We start from the raw sequence: 21,070 nt of genomic DNA on the forward strand, positions 1-21,070 counted from the left end.
TTAATCTCGTTTCCGAGACCTAAATAACGAATACTAATATAAAAAATCAAATAAATGGATAACTTATCTATATTCACGAATCATTCAGTGCTGAATATATTTTTTAATTGACTTATTATTTACTTTATATGAAATTCCTAAAAAAATTGCTATTGCACCAAATATCGATAAAACTATAAATAATTTGTTTGTTATCGACGAACTTGATATAACTTCGGAAATTTGTGCTTTTTCTATCGATGGGAAGGATGAAAAATTGGAACAATTAACACCACTGCATCTTTTTTTAAATTATTATAATCAGTTGATAAAGTAGACAATACTTGATAACAAGGACTGTCTTCAGTAATTTAGGATCTTTGTTAAGTTCCTCATATTTTTCAACAAATTCTTTATCTTTTTTTAAATAATTTTTGCAATTTGTATTTTCTTTTTTATACTCATTATACATATTACATAATATTTTAAATGCATCATAAAATTTAAATATAATTCTCATATTCATATTCATCAAATTTTGTTTTTTATCTATAAGATCCTTATAACTCTTATAATCAGTAGCATCTTTTATAGCCTTATTATACTTGTTATCACTATTTATAAATGTACTATAAAAATATGTTAGATTGTTGGTTCCAGCATTATTCTTTAGTCTTAACATATAGCCTAGCCACATCATAATGTATCCAACATTGCTTATTGTTATTTTTAAAATTCACTATGTTTCCAGGACTTTTGTATAATTCACTAAGTAAATGCATACACAGAGCGTTTACTCCATAAAAAATGTTCTTACATTCATATTTTCTTGATTCTCTATCAAAAAGGCAATACCAAATGTAAGGTCCATTTTTCGAACGTATTGTATCCAAATAAAATTTGTCTTTATTAAAAAGATGATCAACATTTTGAAATATCATACAGTAAGAAAATTTTTATAAAATTTAATAATAATATATAGGAAATATATCATATAAAATTTAAGGTGATCGTTTTTATTTAAAAATAATGTATTTATCACTTAGACATTGTAATGAAATTTTGTTTTTAATCTGGATATTAAATGACATCGTATCATTTTTATATAAAACCTATATACTATACCAAAATAAGTTATACAATTACGTGTCTTTCTATATAAAATTGTCTGTAGATAATCATATTATTAATCTTAAATTAGTATATAATATAGTAGTGTATGGGGAATAACATATTTATTTTTATGATAATTTAGATAAACCTTCTAAATTTTTAATTTCTTTGAAAAGCTTTGATCACGCTCATAACATCATTACATAAATCTATGGAATATCGAAATAATAATAAATGACATTCATTTTATATAATAATATAGATCATTTTATTTGTAGGTTTATATATGGGAACAAGATGTATTATATATTAGTTTTAATAAAGTGATTCCAACCTTATATAACTGTAAATATATAAAAAAATAAAAATGTATTATATCTCATTATCCAATATAATTTATTGATATTCGTTATTATTTTGTAAGGAATGTTATATCTTTTAGTATTATCTCTAGTAAATATAGCATACATTTTATTTAAATTATAATACTTAAATATTAACTTAGTGTTATTTATTTTTCTAAATATATTACACATGGTTTTTATATCTGTTTAATTTATCTATATTAATTAAAAGCATTTTTCATAATGTGCAATAAGTTTGTTTTCACCCTAATATTCCTTTATACACAAATACATTTAATGAATAATTTCGAGTGGGGTATTTTATGTATCTTTACAGAATTTTAAAAAACAAATAATATAGTTAGATTAATCGAGGTGATTATAAACTTAATAAACCACAGTATATAATTTCGATTTGTAATAATAGTTTGTATATTATACTTTCCATTATGTTAACCATTAACAAATAAGAAAACTTATTATAGTCTATAAAATGAAGTTGTTTTCATATATTTTTCTTAAACCAATTATTTCTTAATTTTAGAATTTATTCATACATTAGTTTAATAATCAATTCATTTGGAAAGTAATATAGCATGATTTTACTTTTTCTTGTGTAAAATTATGATTTTGACCTAAGAAAATATTATATATTGGATATTTTATAACAAAATTATATTTAATAATAGAAAAATGTTCATTTTAAGGAAAACTATATAATTGCTAATAGAATTAATAATACATGGTTTGATAGTGTTAATACTAATATCATCACATTAAAGCTTACTTAAATAAATGTTGCAATATTTCATGTGATATTTATGCACACAATTTTGATTTTGCCACCCGTTTAATAATATATATAATGGATTTACACCCATATAGGTATATCAAATAAACATAATGCATTTGTCCGTATTTAATAATATATTCATCTAATATTGTTGTTGTTTTGGTTATAGCATTGTATACTACTGTGGCATAATTAATGCACTCAATATAATTAATTTAAATAAATGCAGAATATTTTCATGATTCGTGTATGTATAATAGAAAAAATATAATATTTAAACATATTAATTGGAACATATTTTTTCTATAGTATTTGCATTAATATATAATTATATTATTTTCCTGAAGTAAATAATACTTTCATGATTAATCAATAATACAATATTTTATATGTGCATATATTCGAATAATAACCCTAATTCTCTATACATAATTTTTTAATTTTTATAAAAATTATTAAAAACAAAATACATTAGGAAATTTTATTAATGTACTTATATACTTCATTTTATTTAATTTAAAATATGATATATTTCATAGTTATATATATAACAACAAACCTTAAATGTTGATGTGTTATATAATATTAAAATTTTATGCCAAATAAACAAATAATATAAAACAACTTATATTCATGTAAATTAAAATTTAAAAGAAGCATAAAATATTTAAATACAAAAAAATAAGCATTATTTATATTAAATTTTAAAAAAGTTATTATACATACACTATAATGTATTTTTGATATGAATACATGTATTAAGTATAATAACAAATCCCACATTAGTAATATCATTTGCATAAAATATTCATGTTGTGTTTTAATCATATTTAAATTGCAAAGACAAATCAAATATGAGTATTATATTTTATGAAATATCTTTCCTTTATGGGAATCTATAATATTAATATTCATTTTCTGTTTGTGTTAAAATATTCTTCATATAGATGCTTCAAATTTTGGAATATGACATGTATATTTTTTTATTTTTTATAATTTATTACTATATATATTTAAATTGTGTTTTCTATTATAATTGAATTTAGAAAACTTTCATAGACAAATAAATATTATCAAATTATAAAAAATTAAATAAAAATATACCACAGGACCATCCCATGTAATCTTCCTCTATATGCTTCTATATACTTAATACTATCATTTTCTTATCACCTCAATTTATAATTATCCCATTGGTTATTTTCGATGAATGCATTTCAACTTTTCGGTATTATTTTCATCACACAATTTTCTGACCTTTTTCATTTTTTTTTTTTTTTTCTCCTTTTTTCTCCGCCCAAATCCTAAACACTAACATAAAAATAGTAAAAATATATAATTATTTGTCTTTTATGTATACATAAAATATGTAGTAATACATATTTTTTAATTTTCTATTTAATAATTTTTTATCTATTTACCTTATATATAACTGCTAACATAACGAGTATTGCAATAACTATAAATGGATATAAAATAAATTTGCTTTCTTTAAATAAATTTCCTGGAAATCCTTTTTCAAATATGCCATTTTGTACCTTTATTTCAGATATGTCTCTTTTTACCTTGATTTCAGAAGGAAGTTGTTCAATTTCTCGATAAAGTGTTATATTGATTGAATCGCCTGATGGCTCGTTAGGAGTTGAAATTGGTATTGATTCTTCAGCTTCACTTATTTCCTCTTTACCTTCATCTTTACTTATTTGGTCTTTATTTTCAAGTTCCTTTTCTTGGGGTTCACCTTCAAGATTTGTTTCTTGGTTTCCATCTTCAGAATTTATTTCGTGGATTCCATCTTCGGGATTTGCTTCTTGGGTTCCACCTTCAGTTTCACTTATTTTCCCTCTACTTTCAGCTTCATTTATTTGACCTTGACCTTCAGATATATTTTCTTGTTTTTCACCTTCAATTTTTTTGTCAATAGATTGTGTCGATGAATGCAAGGGCGTTTCTGATGTATCATCAGAGGGAGAATAATCACTTCCCGAATCTTTTGTTTGAATTCTATTATCAACTGATTGAAATGTAACATTCATTTTATTTGGTTGAGTAATTAAATCATTAGCAAAATTATTAAATGCGGAATAACCTTTTGTTAAGCTAGTCGATGTACTTTCATATAAACGATTTCCATACTTAGTAAGGTTTTTATAAAAAGATGAAAAATGTAGTTTATAGAAATCATATAAAAATTCCGTTTCTGTGATTTTTTTTATCGTTTCATAGCTCGTCAATGATTTTTCTTGTGTAGATGCAGGTTGGGCCACATTGTCTATATGTTGTGATTCTGGCTCTGGCTGTGGTTCTGGTTGTGGTTCTGGTCCCGGTTGTGAATCTGGTTTTTGTTCTGGCTGTGGTATTATTGAAGGTAGTTCTTGAGGTAGTGTTTGATCTTTCGATTTAGGTGATAAATTTTCTTTTGTTGGTTCTATAAACATTCCTTGGAATTTTCCATTACTTTCTTGTTCATTTCTTGAAATTTTTGATGCACCTTCTGAAACTGATGGTTTATCTCTTGGGTTTGGTATTTGATCCACTGTATTTTGGAGTTTGATGGGTTGCACAATATTATTCCCTTCGATTTTATGATATTTTTCTACCTCTTGAGTGCTGTTTTCCTTTGGAATTTCGGGTTGGTTCTCATGTTCCAATTGATCCTTTGAATCATTGGAGTTAAATTCGTCATTTTTTAATACAAAATGTGAATCGATTCCATTTTTCGGTGTATGTTGTGGTTGTAGTGATTCTTGTATCGCTTGATGTATTTGTGGTTGTTGTGGTGATTGGTGATGATGTGGTGGCTGTGGCTGTTGTGATGGTACTGTTGTTGGTGGTGGTTGTGGTTTTATTTCAGATAGTGCTTTCTGTAGTGTCTCATTCTCTTTATTGTGTGATTCTAGCTGTAGTTTTGGTTGTATTGGATGTAGTTCTTGTTGTAGTGTTTGATCTTTCGGTATTAAATTTTCTTTTGTTGATTCTTCTATAGACACTCCTTGGGATTTTCCACTATTTTCTGATTCATTTCCTGAAGTTTTTAATGTACCTCCTGAAACTGATGGTTCCTCTCTTTGGATTGATCTTTGATCCACTGTATTTTGTAATTTGGTGGGTTCTACAATATTCTTCCCTTCGGCTTTATGATATGTTTGCTCCTCTTGAGTGCTCTTTTCCTTTGGAATTTCGGGGTCCTTCTCATCTTCCAATTGATCCTCTGGACCATTGGAGTCTAATATTTTAAAATTGTTCGTAGAATGTGATTCTTTTTTTTTAATTTCTGTAAGTTCTAGAAGACGACTTTCTATATTATTTTTTTTACCAATATCATTCTTAATAGCAGCGGTTCTAAAGTCGTCATATATTTTTTTTAATTTTTCCAATAGAGATAGATATGAATCATTTCCAGAAAAAACCTCATAAAGGTTTCTATATTGATTAAAACATTTTACAGAATGCTGACGAAGTTTCACAGGTCTTTCATGATTTTTTTTATAATATGCAATTGTATTACATATATGATTAAGTAACGTATACAATTCGCTCATATACCTAAGATTAGGATCTTTCACACCCCTTACATCATTTAAAATATCCCATTGTCTAAGATGACCCATAGATTTATCTAAATATTTGTCATAAGCCGAACTTAAAGTAATATTATGGGCATTTTCATTGTTTCTTTTTTTGGCTATCTTAAATAAAGTATGAGCTAACCACATAATAAAATGTTCATAATAACCGCTTTCTTTATTGTAAAAATTTGTAAACAAATACACACTCAAAGCACCAATACTCTCAGCCCTAGTTGAGCATTGTTTATTATTGGGGCAATATTCACGGTATTCTTGGGATTTGTTAATTGCCTTCTGTAAGTAAATACTACCATTCAAAAGCTTATCAGCTTCAAGAAATAACTCACACTAAGAAAATTATATATAAATTGATAAAAATATGTATTAATACAAAATTTATTGAATAAAATTTAATGTGATTTCTAGACAAATCAAACACAACAAAATAAAGGATAGGCATGTTTTATTTTAAAATAAAATTATTTACCGCTAAATCGTCCTCCATTGTAATAAAATTTTGTTCTTTATATGTAGATTGGCATCATATTGTTTTTATATAAAATATATATTCTGTAAATGGGCCTCCTATATCACATTTATAGTATTAAACCCATTTAAAATTTTAATAATAATTTAAAATTAATGTGGAATAGTAATACAATAATATTAATAGAACAATGTTATATTTACTTTTATTAGCATTTACTAAATTGTCTTAAATTATGGTTGATTTAATACATATTTAACCATATGTATATATAATACAATTTATGCATAAAATCAATATTACTAATAATATTATACATAATCAACTTTATTATAAAATATTAAGGAATTTTATAATGAATTAAAAAAATATATACATAAACATATGCTTTAATATAGAACATAAACAACGTCCTAAAACTTAAATACTGTATAAATCAAAAAATTAAGAAAGTTGTTATTAAAATCCTTAAAAATATATAAATTTTCATTTTTTAAAATATATTAAATTTTTATATACTTGTTTCTAATATTATATATCACTGTTTTATTAAAATTATAGTATTTTCAAATTAAGTTGCTACATGTTCTATCCAAATTACATAATTTTAATAGATTTTTATTTAATATAGATAAATCCATAATCCATTTTAATGAGTCCGACAACTTTATTTTTATTACTATATACTTCAATTTAGAATTATACTTTATTGGATAATTTTACAACCAATTTTGCGTATCATATCCACTGTCAAAACAACAATTAGCACTGAACCCGTTTTATTAAACTATTTATAAGTTTAAATAAGCCTTTGAACGTAAATAGTTTTAAAATAATAATTAGTAAATATTAAATATATAAGATATAAATAACTATTGATGCTAATTTTAAAGTATAATATAAAACTATGCATAAATAGATTGTTATATTTACATTTTAAATAAGAGAGATAAGATAAGCATATTTTTTAAGATAAAACCGTTGTCATATAAGATTTACCTATTCTACATAGTTTAATTATGTTTTATATTTGTTACCATTAAAGCTTCCAATTTATGTATACATTAAAAATAACTTATAATTATTTTATAAATATATAGTTTGCTTTTATATTTTATAATAAACTATATTTAGTTCTATGATGAAAAACTATAGAATTATTAATATTATTTTGCATGGTAGCGTTAATTCTAATATTGCAACATTAAAAAAACACCAAGCCGAAATTATAACATTTCATTTGATGTTTTGTGCATATAATTTTAATCTTATTACAAGTTTAATAATATATATCAACGTATTTGAATCAAATTAATTTAATGATTTTTTCGTATTTAATACTTTATCTATTGTTATTACTATTATGATGTTGTTGGTATATCACTGTATAGTACAACGGAACAATTAGCGCACTCAATAAAAATCCTTTAAATCAATGTACAATATTTCATAGTTTCATAGTTTTTAAATAAAGTATTTTAGAATATATATTATTTCGCAATAACAATATATTTGTAAATTTGTATATATATAATAACATAATAAAACTATTATTAGTTCAAATTAAATTAATTATTGCATACCTTTTCTATATACTTTACATTAATATATAATTTTATATACTTCCCAAAATTAACGTATTTAGGGCTTAGTCATGGATACAATATTATATATATATTAGAACAATAACGACATTCTATCTATCATATTATTTATAATTATTAGAAAAATTATTAAAAAAAATTATTAGAATAACATATGATATGAAATTTATTAATATACTTATTTTTTTTCTTTTAACAATTTTAAAATATAATTTATTTATACGTCAAAACTATAAAGTTTAAAAATTAATAATGATTAATCTAATATTATACCTTTATAGTAAATGAATTAATGTATATAAATAAACTTCTATTAATACAAAAAGATAATAGTAACTACAATTAAAACTTAAAAAAATATTGTATATATAGTACTATTTTTATTTTATTATTAAAAATGTTAGAAGCATAATATTTTATAGACAATGTTATATTGTCGATTCTCGATCAATATTCCATGCATCTATATTTTATGATTATCTATTATATATTGGTAATATGTTTAATTAATCTTAAAAACACACATATTAATATGAAGATATATTATAATGTAGACAATTGTTCCAAATGAATCATCTTATAATTTGTATTCATTTATAAAAAAAGATGAGCGTCAATATTACTACCAATAAATAATTTTTATAAAATTAACTGCACTTCTCAGATTAAATTATTTTAATATTTAAAAATATAATAGACATGTTTTATATAAAAAAAATATCCATTGTCAAAGAAATTTTGTAAAACAAATGGAAAAATATATAAAAACAATTATTTTAATATAATTATATTAAAAAATATATATTTTTTATATTATTTTCTTACTTTTATATTTTTATTTTAAATTATTTATTTTCTATTAGGTAAAAACAACATTTTTTTTTCTATTATATATAAATATAAGTATATATGTAATCCCATACATAATGATATGTTTTATAAAAATTAAGTTTAGTCAATTATAAAAATATAAAACTTGTATATTCATAATTCTATATGTTAAAAATATCATTTATATAATATAATTAATGTTATTTATTTTTATATATTATGATATTGTGAATCATAACGTTTTTGATATTCATTATTGATGAAAACTTCTGTTGTTGACGTCGTCTGTGCTTGAATTATTTAAATAAAAAATGTACTAAACCTATAAATTTGATAAAAATATACATCTTACCATTTAAATAATAGTTTTTTATACTTTATTGGAGAAAATTATTTGTTTCAATTTTATTTATACTTGTCCATATTTCAAGTTATTTTTTAATTAAAAAAATACTAATATATATTTTAATATTTTGTTTGTAAAGTTCCCAAATGAATAAGTTTTATATTCAAATTGTTTTATTTCTTTTAAGCACCTCCCTATATATGAATAATAAAACCCTTGCAATTGAACCTGCTCCAGGAGAAGATGCAACACCCTAATCAACATATAATTATCTTACGTAAGACAATACAACAATATATATATTACATATTTCATTATGAAAATATTAAATATATCCCTGTGCAACAATGTTATAATATAAATACAATAACTTTTGTACGCATAAAAAATGCCCATTTTGATCAATGATAGTCCAGAAGAAATATATGAAAAAAACAAGCACTTATTATGTACCAATCCAGAAGAAACTATACAAGCAGGTGAAGTTATGAACGAAGCTGTGAAACTTTTAAAATATCATGCTATAACTGAAGATGATTATGAATTTTATGAAAGAGATGATAATAGTATTATTTTTTATATAAAAAAAACATCACAACTATCCAGATATTAAAAGGGTTCATTATACAACTTGTACCTCCTATGAGGTATCAATTAACGAACAATATTAAAGTTATATACCAAATTAAAATTAAAAAATAATTATAATTTATATAAATACATTTCTCTTTGTTTCCATTAGTATAATGAAATAATAAACGAGGTGTAGGATCCAAATAGTGGCAATTATTTTTATGCAGGCTCGGTTAAAAGTATACAAAACATAAATAATTACCCAAATTAACATATTATTGTTACTGTTTATTCTTTCCCATATCTTCAAAATCATCATATTTTAATTATATCTATGCAATTTTATAATATTTTTTTTAGAAAAAATTGTCTGTGTGTACAGCCAAATTTAGTAATGATACAACAGCGTTGGAAAAAATAGCCATGGTCTCGTCAGAAATATTTTTATGCTTTAGCTGCAAATTTTAAAGTAAGCAAAACTTTCCTCTTCTAATTCGTTATAAATCATATTTTTCGTATTATTCAAATACACTTTTATTAATTTTGTAAATATCAAAAGACAGAACTATAAATGTCATGGCTTCACCATATATAAATGATCACAACCCTTCCAATAAAAAATATAAAAACGAAATTGTAAAAAGCGCAAATTTATTCAAAACTGACATTGATTCTGAAGAAGATATTAAACAAGGACAATTAAAAAAATCGTTTGTTAACATAACTGGATATCTCATTCAAAAATACAGATGTGTTAATATCACCTATATCGAATCTGTAAACGATATACAAATTTTAATAACATAATAATTTATTTCAACGGTTGTTAAAAAAATATTGTTTTAAATAAGTGTACATATTTATAATTTGCAAAAATTTAAACATTTTATATATTCATCCATTTATGTTTTTTTTCTTAGATTGAAAGACATAGTTACAGTTTCCTAAATGCATTATTGTAAAAGCTTTATATATAAATATATTTTTTTCAGAACCGTAATATTAGAAGATTTATGTTAATAAAACGATGTATTCTCATGAATGACATTTATTTATTGTTTCTATTGCTTTCATTTTTCTTATAAAACTCAAAATTTAAATTCAAAATTAGTTATTTTCAAATAATGAATACTAATATTAAATATCAAGAAACCTATGATTTTTTCGTTACTAAATAATTTTATAAACTAATACATTTTTAGAGTTATAAAAAAGGAAGTTATAATTGAAATCAAATAAATCAGTCATACAACACTGTTTTATATAGATTAATAAAATACATATATTTATATTATAATGTTACAAAAAATACATTTTTTAATTGTCTATATAAGCCAAATTACTTATATTAATATGCAGTTTAATTATTATTTTTAATACTTATATTGAATTTTAAAGTCAGATTCAAAGAATCTGAACCCAAAAAAAAACTATTAACTATATTTATTATTCTAAAGAATCGTCTTTTCTTTTATAAACATAAAAAATAAACAACAAAAATAAAATTATAAATGGTACAGGATCGGCCTTCATAAGATTATACATATTTAATAATGGATATTTTTCCCTATAAATGGAATTTATAAAATGCTTAGTCTGTTTTTTTTGAGTAGATGAATTTATAATTATTTTCACTTTTTTCTTTCTATTATTTGAGTTTATAAATTTTTTATCCTGTTTTTTTGGAGTAGATGAATTGGTAAGCTTTTTATCCTGTTTGTTTTGACTAGATAAATTTATAATTATTTTCATTTGTTTTTTTTGATCAGTCGGGTTTATAACTTCTTCTGTTGTTTCATTTGTATCAAACATATTTATAGCCTTTTTCATGTTTTTTTTTTTCTTCGATTTCTTTCTCCATCCAAATGGCAAATACTAACATAAAATTATGAAAAATATATAATATTTTATAGTGAGGAAGTATTTTAAAAATTGTATACTTCACAATTTTCTTTTTATTTACCTTGTACATAATAGCTAAAGCAATGGATATTAAAAGAATTATAATTGAAAATCCCATTTTCTTGTATACGATGAGGGGATTATCACCTATTTCTGTTGTTCCATTTCCTGATACTTTGATTCCAGGATCTTGAGGTGATGGTAGGTCATTAGATGATGATGATGATCCATCTCTTAGGGCTTGTGTTTTAGGTTTACCATTATATGATGTATAAGTTTCTACTATATTATTAAAATACTCACTCATATAATTCATAGTTTTACCGTAAAATTTTGTTAGAGGTGGCAACGCCTTTTTATATAAGTTATTGCCAATACTAGTAAACGTAATAATAAAATTTGAACTATACGTTTCAAATGCATTTTTAATAATATCTATATATCCCAAGGTATCTTTCCCTTTATCTAAATCTTTTTTTTCCTCCACTTTTTCTATGGATTTCACATCTATAACTTTCCATGAGGTGTTAGTTTCATTACGTATTTTCTTACAATAATTTATATCTACCTCTTTAATTTCTGGACAAATTTTTTGGATCCTATTATCTTGTTTAAATTTCTGATAAGCACTTTTTAAAGTCAACAACAATTCACAATAATACTCATCTTCAAAAAACTTTTTTTTTCTATCAATAAGTTGATCGTATTGCTTTTCCCAATTATTAACAAATTTTAAAAAATCGGGACAATTTGAAGAATTGTGGCAATTTGAAGAATCATTGGAATAATTAATAATTGCATTACACAGCTCATTAAGTAACCCATAAAGTATACGCATTTCACCAATTTTTATATTCATTATTTTTTGGCTTTTATTGATTCTACTAAGATATTTTTTATAATGTTCATTATTTTTCATAAACGTGACATAAAATTCTGACACAGCTCCGTAGGTCCCGTGTGTAAGTAGTTTCATTTTATTACTTAACCATAGCATAATATACATGATATATTCGTTATTTTTATCATCATTTTCTATATATTGATCTTCGGCGAACAAATAATTAAATAAAAATACAGTAGCACCGCTAACTGCTTGATTGCCAGTTCTACATTTTCCACTTTTTGTTTCCTTGTCAATAGGGCAATAATACTCGTATAATTTAAATTCGACATTATTGTTCTCGAAAGAAAAATTATCAGGTAAAAAATCCTCAAATTTTTTAAATGCTTTACACTAAGAAAATATTATAAAAATTAATGAAATATTATGAAGTTTAAGTTAATTTATAAACATGAAAAACAATAAAATATAATTCATTTTATTAAAAAATGTGTATACCACATTGAGGGTCATTATGCTGGATTTTATTTTTAATCTGTAAAAAATTTCTCATAATATTATTGTGTACATAAGGAATGTATTGTAATAAAATATGATATATGATTAATGGTTTTATATGCAATTAATATATATATTTAAAGAAGTTCTATTAGTTTAATACTAAATTAGCATGCAATCATATTAGTATTAAAAAGGTATTTAATTTTTATTTATGACAATCACTAAATTTCCTTAAGAGGTTATTTGTTTAACATTTTTATCATCTATATATAATACATTTTATACGTAATACAACTTTTTTAAATAATATCTTAAATAACTATATTGCACAAGTTCATGGAATGTCATAAAAAAATAGATTAAATTTGTTTCATATAATAATATATTTATATTATAGATTTGCACATGAAAATAAATATATATTCGCTACTTTTTTAATAAAGAAGTTTCAAAACTTATGTTACTATAATATATAAAGAATTAGAAGTATATTATTACTATAACTGTTAAAAATTTATTTTATTTTATTATTTGAATGTCAAATATTTATATATGATATTCTATATTGGATGTTACATTTTTTAATATCATATCTAATAATATAAAACAAATTACTTATTTAAATACAATATTTATAGAATAGATTAATACTACTACTTTTCTAAATATATTATATGTAGTTCGTATTTATAATATATAATAACTTTATTTATACTAAAATGTGCTTTATTAAATAATTTTAGATGTATCTTTTTAAAACTTGGATAATATAAAACTAATTTTAATTTATAAAAGAATCTATATGAAATTTTTTTAATGTATTTTACTTAAATTTTATAGGTTTATAATTTTAGCATTTTCTTTTTACTTAGTGGTGATAATAAACTTTTAGAAACAATATAACTGATTTTCCCATGATAGTGCACATTTCTACTTATAATCTAAACATATTATATAGTACATATTTTATAATAAAAAAATTAATTCAATATAGAAAAACCATATTTTTAAGAAAACTATAGAATCATTAATAAAATTAATATTATTTTTTTTGATGTTGTTAATTCTAATATTATCGCATTAAACAAATACTTAATTAAAGGCTATAATATTCATTTGATATTTTGTGCATACAATTTTAATCTTATCTCCCGTATAATAATATATATGACTACTGTATATCCATGTGATAGAATTAAATAAACATAATACATTAATCTAATATTAGTATTGTTGTTACTAATGATATATCACTGTTTACTACAATGAAATAATTAATGCACTCAAGAGGAATAATTTAAACCAATTAATAATTTTCATTGTTTCAGTGTTTTAAAATATAACATTTTAAAAAATGTATTATCTCGTAAAAACATTATATTTAAAATATATATTTATAAGTTTCTGTATATATAATAATCTAATATAAATATTATTAGTTCAAAAAAAATAATTACTATCTATTTTTTCGATATATTTTATATTAATATTTAATTATATGAATTTTTCACAATATAACAATATTTCAATATTAGTTATTGTAAAATATTTTATTATTTTATATGTATGTCATATAATAACAACGATATTCTATCTATCATATTATTTATAATTATTAGAACAAAATATGATATTAACTATTTTAAATGTAATATATTTTATACATTTCATAATTCATATATCCTTAAAACTATGGAGTTTAAAATGTAATGGCGACTAATATAATAGTATACCTTTATAGTAAATAAATTAATGGGTAGAAAACTATTTCTATAATTTAAATTTAAAACTTTAGCATAAAATGAAACTATATATAATAAAAAATTAAGATAATATACATATATCTATATTTATTTTTTTATTAATATGCATATTTTTATTGATTATTAAAAATGTTAGATGCATAAAATCCCTTTTGTAGATAACGTTGTATTGTCGATTCTCGATCGACATTTTATGAATATATATTACTACAGTTCGGTTGTTAAAACACAATTTAAATCTAAATAAATATGACACAAATAATAAGTTTTACTAAATAAATATTTTCACAAAATATAGAAATGCATTATATATTATGATGTCCACAATTCAATATAACTCTTGATTAACAAGTCTTATATAATAAGCAATTATGATATAGGATAATATGAATTCATATATATTCAATATCTATATTAATATATACAATATAAATATTTTACTTTACCCATATTATATCTCTATAAACACTCAATTATATATGTTATAACTCATGAAAAAAATGTTACACAACCTCTTTCACATTAATGACTATGCTCCTTTGGGTGGTGCATATTGGGGCATATTTTGATATTAAACATACAAGTATAGTATATATATTTAATCACCATTTATAGATAAATAAATGATCACATTATAAACAGATTAATAAAAATATAACCCTAACCCAAAGCATAAATTTCATAGAACAAAACTATAACTTATAATACAGAACCCTGACCCAAAATATGAGTTCTCCAAAATGCAACTCTAAACCTCAGCATAGCTTATAATTTTATTAATAAGTGCGTTTAAATTATTCCATTCAAATTCATTCTTCCATAACTCCATTTATCATTCGGTTCAGGTGTTACTGAGGAAGGAAATAATTTATTATGATTTCCTTCCAATTCCATTCCATCTCCCCCAGTTTCTTATATTATGCATTGTTAATATTTAAATCAACGTTTTCTTTTAGGATCAAATCGATACTTTGGAATAATCTTTCTACATCTATTTCAATATTCAACCGATTGACCCATAAACCATTAACACAAAATTAACAATAAAATACAAAAATGCATAATATAGTTCAACACATTTACCATTGAGTTGTATTAACACAAATCCAATTCTTATAATTTATCAAAATATATTTCTTTATTGCTCCTTTTCATCCTCATTTTTTCTTACATATTTAGACTTAATATAAATATTAAAAACTACAGCTTATTCTATACATATTTTTAATAACTTTTTTACTATATATATATTTAAAACAAACCTTTAAACTAATAAATATTATCAAATTATAAAAAATTAAGTAAAATACAATACTTAATCCCAATATGGGTCCCACAACATAAAAACTATATAAAAATTATGCAAAAACTGTACAAACATATAACATTATATTTAACTGGTTATATTATTTAATTATTCTTATAAACCACAAAATTATGGTCAAAATTACTTATTTCAAAATAGACAAATTCTTAAAATATATCAACCATTATTACTATTCATGGAATAATCACTGCTCTTCGAATCATATATCAATGGTCCATTCCTTCTTCATTTTTTTTAGTTTTTTCCTTAAATATTGCTTTTTAAATCGATTCCGAAATCCAGATAACGAATACTAATATAAAATGTTAAGAAACGTATGATTTGTTTATTACTGTTTCTATATATATAATGAAATTTTTTTTTTAATTTCTTATTATTACCTTATAATAAATTCCTATAAAAACTATTATTATACCAAAAATCAATAAAAGTATATAAAAATTGTTTTCTATCAAGAAAATTAATGATGAAAATCCATATATTGGCATATAAATCTTTGTTTTTATCGATGGCAAGGATGAACTATTGTTATTTTTCTTTTTTAAATTATCATAATCATTTGATAAAGTATATAAAATATATAATATTTTACGATATAAACCATTTTTAGTAATATTAGAATCACTGATAACTCCTTCATAGTTTTTAACAAACCCATTTGCAGCTTTCTCACATTGATCGCAATTTGGGACGTGTCCAGCATCGGTAACATGCATATTACATAATGATGTTAATGCATCATATAATTTAGATATAATGCTCTTATCCATACTTAAAAAATAATCATTTCTATCTATAAGATCCTTATAATTTTTATAAGCAGTAACACCTTCTATACCCTTTTTATAGCTCTCGTCACTGTTTATATATTTATTATAAAATTCATTTATACTTTTTTCTCCATTTATGGTTTTGTTTAACGTATAACTTAACCATATCATAATGTATTCAACAATATTGATGTTACTTTTTGCATTAGATTTAAAATTATCAGAATCCTTAAAGAATTCATCAAACAAAAATAAACATCCAGCATTAATTTTTCCGAGATTACTATTACAACTATCATTAGTACAATACTTATCGAAATTTTTTCCACTATTAAAATAATGGCTTCCTCCTGTGTCCAAATGATCGGAAATCGAGGTCCTTACAGTATAGAGCAATTGACACTAAGAAAAAATTTAAAAACATTATTATAAATGTGCATTATTGAAAATTTTATTAAAGTTTAATGATATTTATATATAATACAATATCAAAAAATGTAAAGGAAAACATTATTAAAAAATCCATATACCATATACCTATCCATTGTGATGAAATTTTATTTTTGATTTATAAATTGAGTAAAAGCATGATGTTTTATATACACTGCATCAAATATGTGACATAAATACTTTAACCCTATATATAACAACTGTCTGTAGTTAAATATATTAAAAGTTTTTCAGTAATTAATATAAAATAATATTATTACTAAAGAAATGATGCATTCCTGGTTTATGATAATTAGCTAATTCACCTTAAATACAGGGTTGTTTAATACATTTTTTATAATATGTATATAAATTTATACATAAAATTATTATTCTTAATACCTTTCGGTATAATTCTATCACAAACTTATAGTAGCATTGTAATGAGTTTAAAATATATTTTCTTATACATATGCCTTAATAAAGAAAATAAACAATATCATATTTTTTGTTTTAATAAATGGCATCCAAAAACTAATATACTGCACAAATCGGAATAATTGAGAAATATATTATTGCTATAATCCTTAAAAGCATATAAATATTATTTAATAAGATTGATTAAATTTTTATATACTTGTTTCTTATAAAATATAATATATTTTCTCAAAAATTATAGTATTTTCAAATTAATTTATGTTACTTCTCTATGCAAATTATATAAATTGATATTATTTTTAATAAATATAGATAAATTAAAAAAAAATTTTAATGCATTAAATAATTTTTTTTATTCGTATATACTTCAACTTATATGTATACCTTATTGGGAAATTTATATTTTATTTTACGCATAATTTCCATTCTTTAAAACAATTAGCACTTAACCCATACTTAGTATGCTATTTATAATCTTAAATACGTCTTTGAAAGCATATCGTTTTTAAAATAATGCTGAGTAAATATATAACACATAAATAACTATTGATGGAATTTTAAAGTATAATAAAAAAATATTTGTAAATAGGTTATTATGTTGCCCTTTAAGAGGAGAAAGATAAGATATATTTTCTCTTTTAATATATAAATTTATGTAAATATTCGCTAAATTTTATGAATTGTCCATTTTTATCTTATATATTCTACTACTATAGTTATCAGTGTATACGCATTCAAATAAATTGTTAAAAATTCTATATTTTATTAATTATATGGTAAAATAATGATAATATAAAACGCGTTAATATGGAATTTAACATGAATTGAGTCTTTAGCATTTTCTTTATTTATCCAGTTTTTTATAATATAAAACCACATATCCCAAATTGGACCTTTAACAAATGTATAAAAATGATACCTTTATAATGTATTATGTGTCTTTTTGATAAAATTAATATTTAATTGTATAAAGTTCCCGCAATAAAACAACATTTCAATATTAATTATTGGTATTTTATTAGATTATATGTATAGTCATATAATAATAACACATTTTATCTATCACATTTATAATTATTAGAACTATAACATTAAATTTTATTAATATACTTATGCTTTTTCAAATAACTACTTATAATATATTCCCAATTTATATATACCTCAAAATATAAAGTTTAAAAATTAATAGTGATTAATCTATTATTATACCTTATGATAAATAAATTATGGCATATAAATCAATTTCTATTAATACAAATGTAAAATACAAAAGAATAGTAGCTACAATTAAAACTTAAAAAATATTAGAAGCATAATAATATCTATAAACAACGTTATATTGTCGATATATATCAACCTATACTTTATCACTATCTATTATATATCCCCTCCTTAATTAACAATAACAATATGCCCATATAATGCACAACTATTCAAAATCATCTTATAATTCCTACCCATCCTCACATATAATGTTATTATTACAACATATATTCCCGTAATATAATTTAAATCAAAATAACTTTTACTAAATAAAATCTTTCATCAAACAAACAAATCCATTGTATATTATAATCTCCATAATTCAATATAGCCCTGATTAACAAGTTTTATATAATAGACAATTATCATATACCATAATATCACCATTTTATGATATATATAATTCAATATAACCCTAAACCATGGAACATTGGAAACCCTTTATCAACATTTACAAACCCCAAATATTATCAAATTATAAAAAGTTACTCAAAATTAAATGCAATATAACACTTAACCCAAATATGGGTTCTATAAACACAAACTCAACCCCGACCCACAACATAAAAACTATATAAAAATTGTGCAAAAATTACTTCCTAATAGACAGTTTCCTAAAATATATAAATCATTATTATTGTTCCTAAATTGTCACTCTCTTCGAATCATATATTAATGGTTCATTCTCTTCTTTATATTTTTTAGCTTTTCTCTTAAATGTTGTTTTTGAGATCGTTTCCGTAATATAAATAACGAACACTAATGTAAAATGTTAAGAAGTGTACGATTTTTTTGTTAACGTTTGCATATATTTAATGAAAATAATTTTTAAATTCTTATTATTTACCTTATAAAAAATTCCCAAAAAGATTGTCATTGCACTGAATATTGATAAAGCTAGAATTAATTTTTTTACTATCGACAAGCTTGATGATGTAACACCAGAATTTTGTACAGAATCATGTTCAGAATGATCTTCATAACTTTGTACGTGATTTTGTTTTATTTTTATCGTTGGAATCGATGGAATACCCATACAACTATTATCATCATAGTCCTTTTTAAAACTATCATAATCAGTTGATAAAGTAGACCATATTTGACTATATGAACTGTTTCTAGTAGCACTAGAATTTTCATTAAGTTTTTTAAATTTGCCAACAATGTCATTTGCATATCCCAAATATTTCGAGCATTCTAGAGTTTTTTCATTAAATTCATCATGCATTTTACATAATAATTTAAATGCTTCAAAAAATTTAGATATATCTTCAAAATGAATGTTCAACAAATCCATATTTTTAACTATGATTTCCTTAAAATTATTATATCCCGTTTTTTTTTTTAATTTATTACTACAATCATCATCACCATTTGTACAATTAGTATAATTCTCATTTTTTTCTATATTAGTATAAAAATCATTTAGGTTGGTTCCTTCATCTTTCTTTAGGTTTAACTTATAATTTAACCATATCATAATGTATATAATAAACGATTCAACCTGGTCATTACTTAAATCATCAATCCCTTTAGCAATATTTTCATTGAGTAACCATAAGCATACAGCATTTATTTTATCGAGTTCAGTCTTACATTCTGTTTCCCCTGATTCTTCATCACGGCAGTATCTAGCAACATTCGTTATATTATCAAAATTACTTCCATCACCAATCTTTGATTCATCAGGATAATGTTGAATTACTACATTAAATTTTTCACACTAAGAAAGAATTTATAAAAGTATAATAAAAATATATGTTAATGAAATTCTTATAACATAAAATTTAATGAATTTTATAGATAATATGACATCGAAAAATATAAGGAAAAGCAAATTTTATTAAAAAATGCAGATACCATGTCATTATCCATTGTAATTTTATTTTGTTTGTAATATGTAAATTATGTAGCATAATATTGTTTTATATATTTTACGCTTAATAAATGACAAAATAATTGAAGTCTAATATAAAATCGTTTGTTTTTAAATAAATTCCTATCATTTTTAATATTAATTTAAAGGTAATTTGGAACAATATAATAGTTTTATGGAACTTAAATTCCCACAAATTAGGGTTGTTTAATACATTATTTACCATATGTATATAAATACAATTTTACATAAATTGTTGTTCTTAATAACCCTCATATGGGCATTATTATAAAAATTAAAGCAACTTTGTAACGAATT

General features: G+C 22.1%; 4 protein-coding genes and 2 pseudogenes across 4 annotated transcripts, besides 2 other annotated features; 1 reads left to right on the top strand and 5 right to left on the bottom strand.

The window, feature by feature from the left end:
* PY17X_1300049 lies at positions 1-920 on the bottom strand (annotated as a pseudogene).
* Positions 1-920: a sequence feature (YIR protein, pseudogene;~PIR protein, pseudogene).
* A 2,506-nt stretch (positions 921-3,426) lies between these two features.
* On the bottom strand, positions 3,427-6,303 carry PY17X_1300055 (PIR protein; the record flags this gene model as incomplete). Its single annotated transcript, XM_034637646.1, has 3 exons — positions 3,427-3,540; positions 3,651-6,146; positions 6,286-6,303. The coding sequence occupies 3 exons, from the start codon at positions 6,301-6,303 to the stop codon at positions 3,427-3,429; spliced, it is 2,628 nt and encodes an 875-aa protein (XP_034493585.1).
* Positions 6,304-9,212: 2,909 nt separating this feature from the next.
* On the top strand, positions 9,213-10,601 carry PY17X_1300063 (annotated as a pseudogene).
* Positions 9,213-10,601: a sequence feature (fam-a protein, pseudogene).
* Positions 10,602-11,085: 484 nt separating this feature from the next.
* Positions 11,086-12,898, bottom strand: PY17X_1300071 (PIR protein; the record flags this gene model as incomplete). Its single annotated transcript, XM_034637647.1, has 3 exons — positions 11,086-11,514; positions 11,603-12,778; positions 12,884-12,898. 3 exons carry the CDS (start codon positions 12,896-12,898, stop codon positions 11,086-11,088), a joined length of 1,620 nt encoding a protein of 539 aa, XP_034493586.1.
* A 3,277-nt stretch (positions 12,899-16,175) lies between these two features.
* On the bottom strand, positions 16,176-17,291 carry PY17X_1300077 (PIR protein; the record flags this gene model as incomplete). The annotated part of the gene is made up of 3 exons (XM_034637648.1): positions 16,176-16,268; positions 16,357-17,148; positions 17,277-17,291. 3 exons carry the CDS (start codon positions 17,289-17,291, stop codon positions 16,176-16,178), a joined length of 900 nt encoding a protein of 299 aa, XP_034493587.1.
* Positions 17,292-19,548: 2,257 nt separating this feature from the next.
* On the bottom strand, positions 19,549-20,751 carry PY17X_1300083 (uncharacterized protein; the record flags this gene model as incomplete). The annotated part of the gene is made up of 3 exons (XM_719312.3): positions 19,549-19,635; positions 19,724-20,599; positions 20,737-20,751. 3 exons carry the CDS (start codon positions 20,749-20,751, stop codon positions 19,549-19,551), a joined length of 978 nt encoding a protein of 325 aa, XP_724405.3.
* Between the last annotated feature and the right edge of the window lie 319 nt (positions 20,752-21,070).

This window comes from Plasmodium yoelii, assembly GCF_900002385.2.
Source record: "Plasmodium yoelii strain 17X genome assembly, chromosome: 13".
In the NCBI taxonomy this organism is placed as follows: domain Eukaryota; phylum Apicomplexa; class Aconoidasida; order Haemosporida; family Plasmodiidae; genus Plasmodium; species Plasmodium yoelii.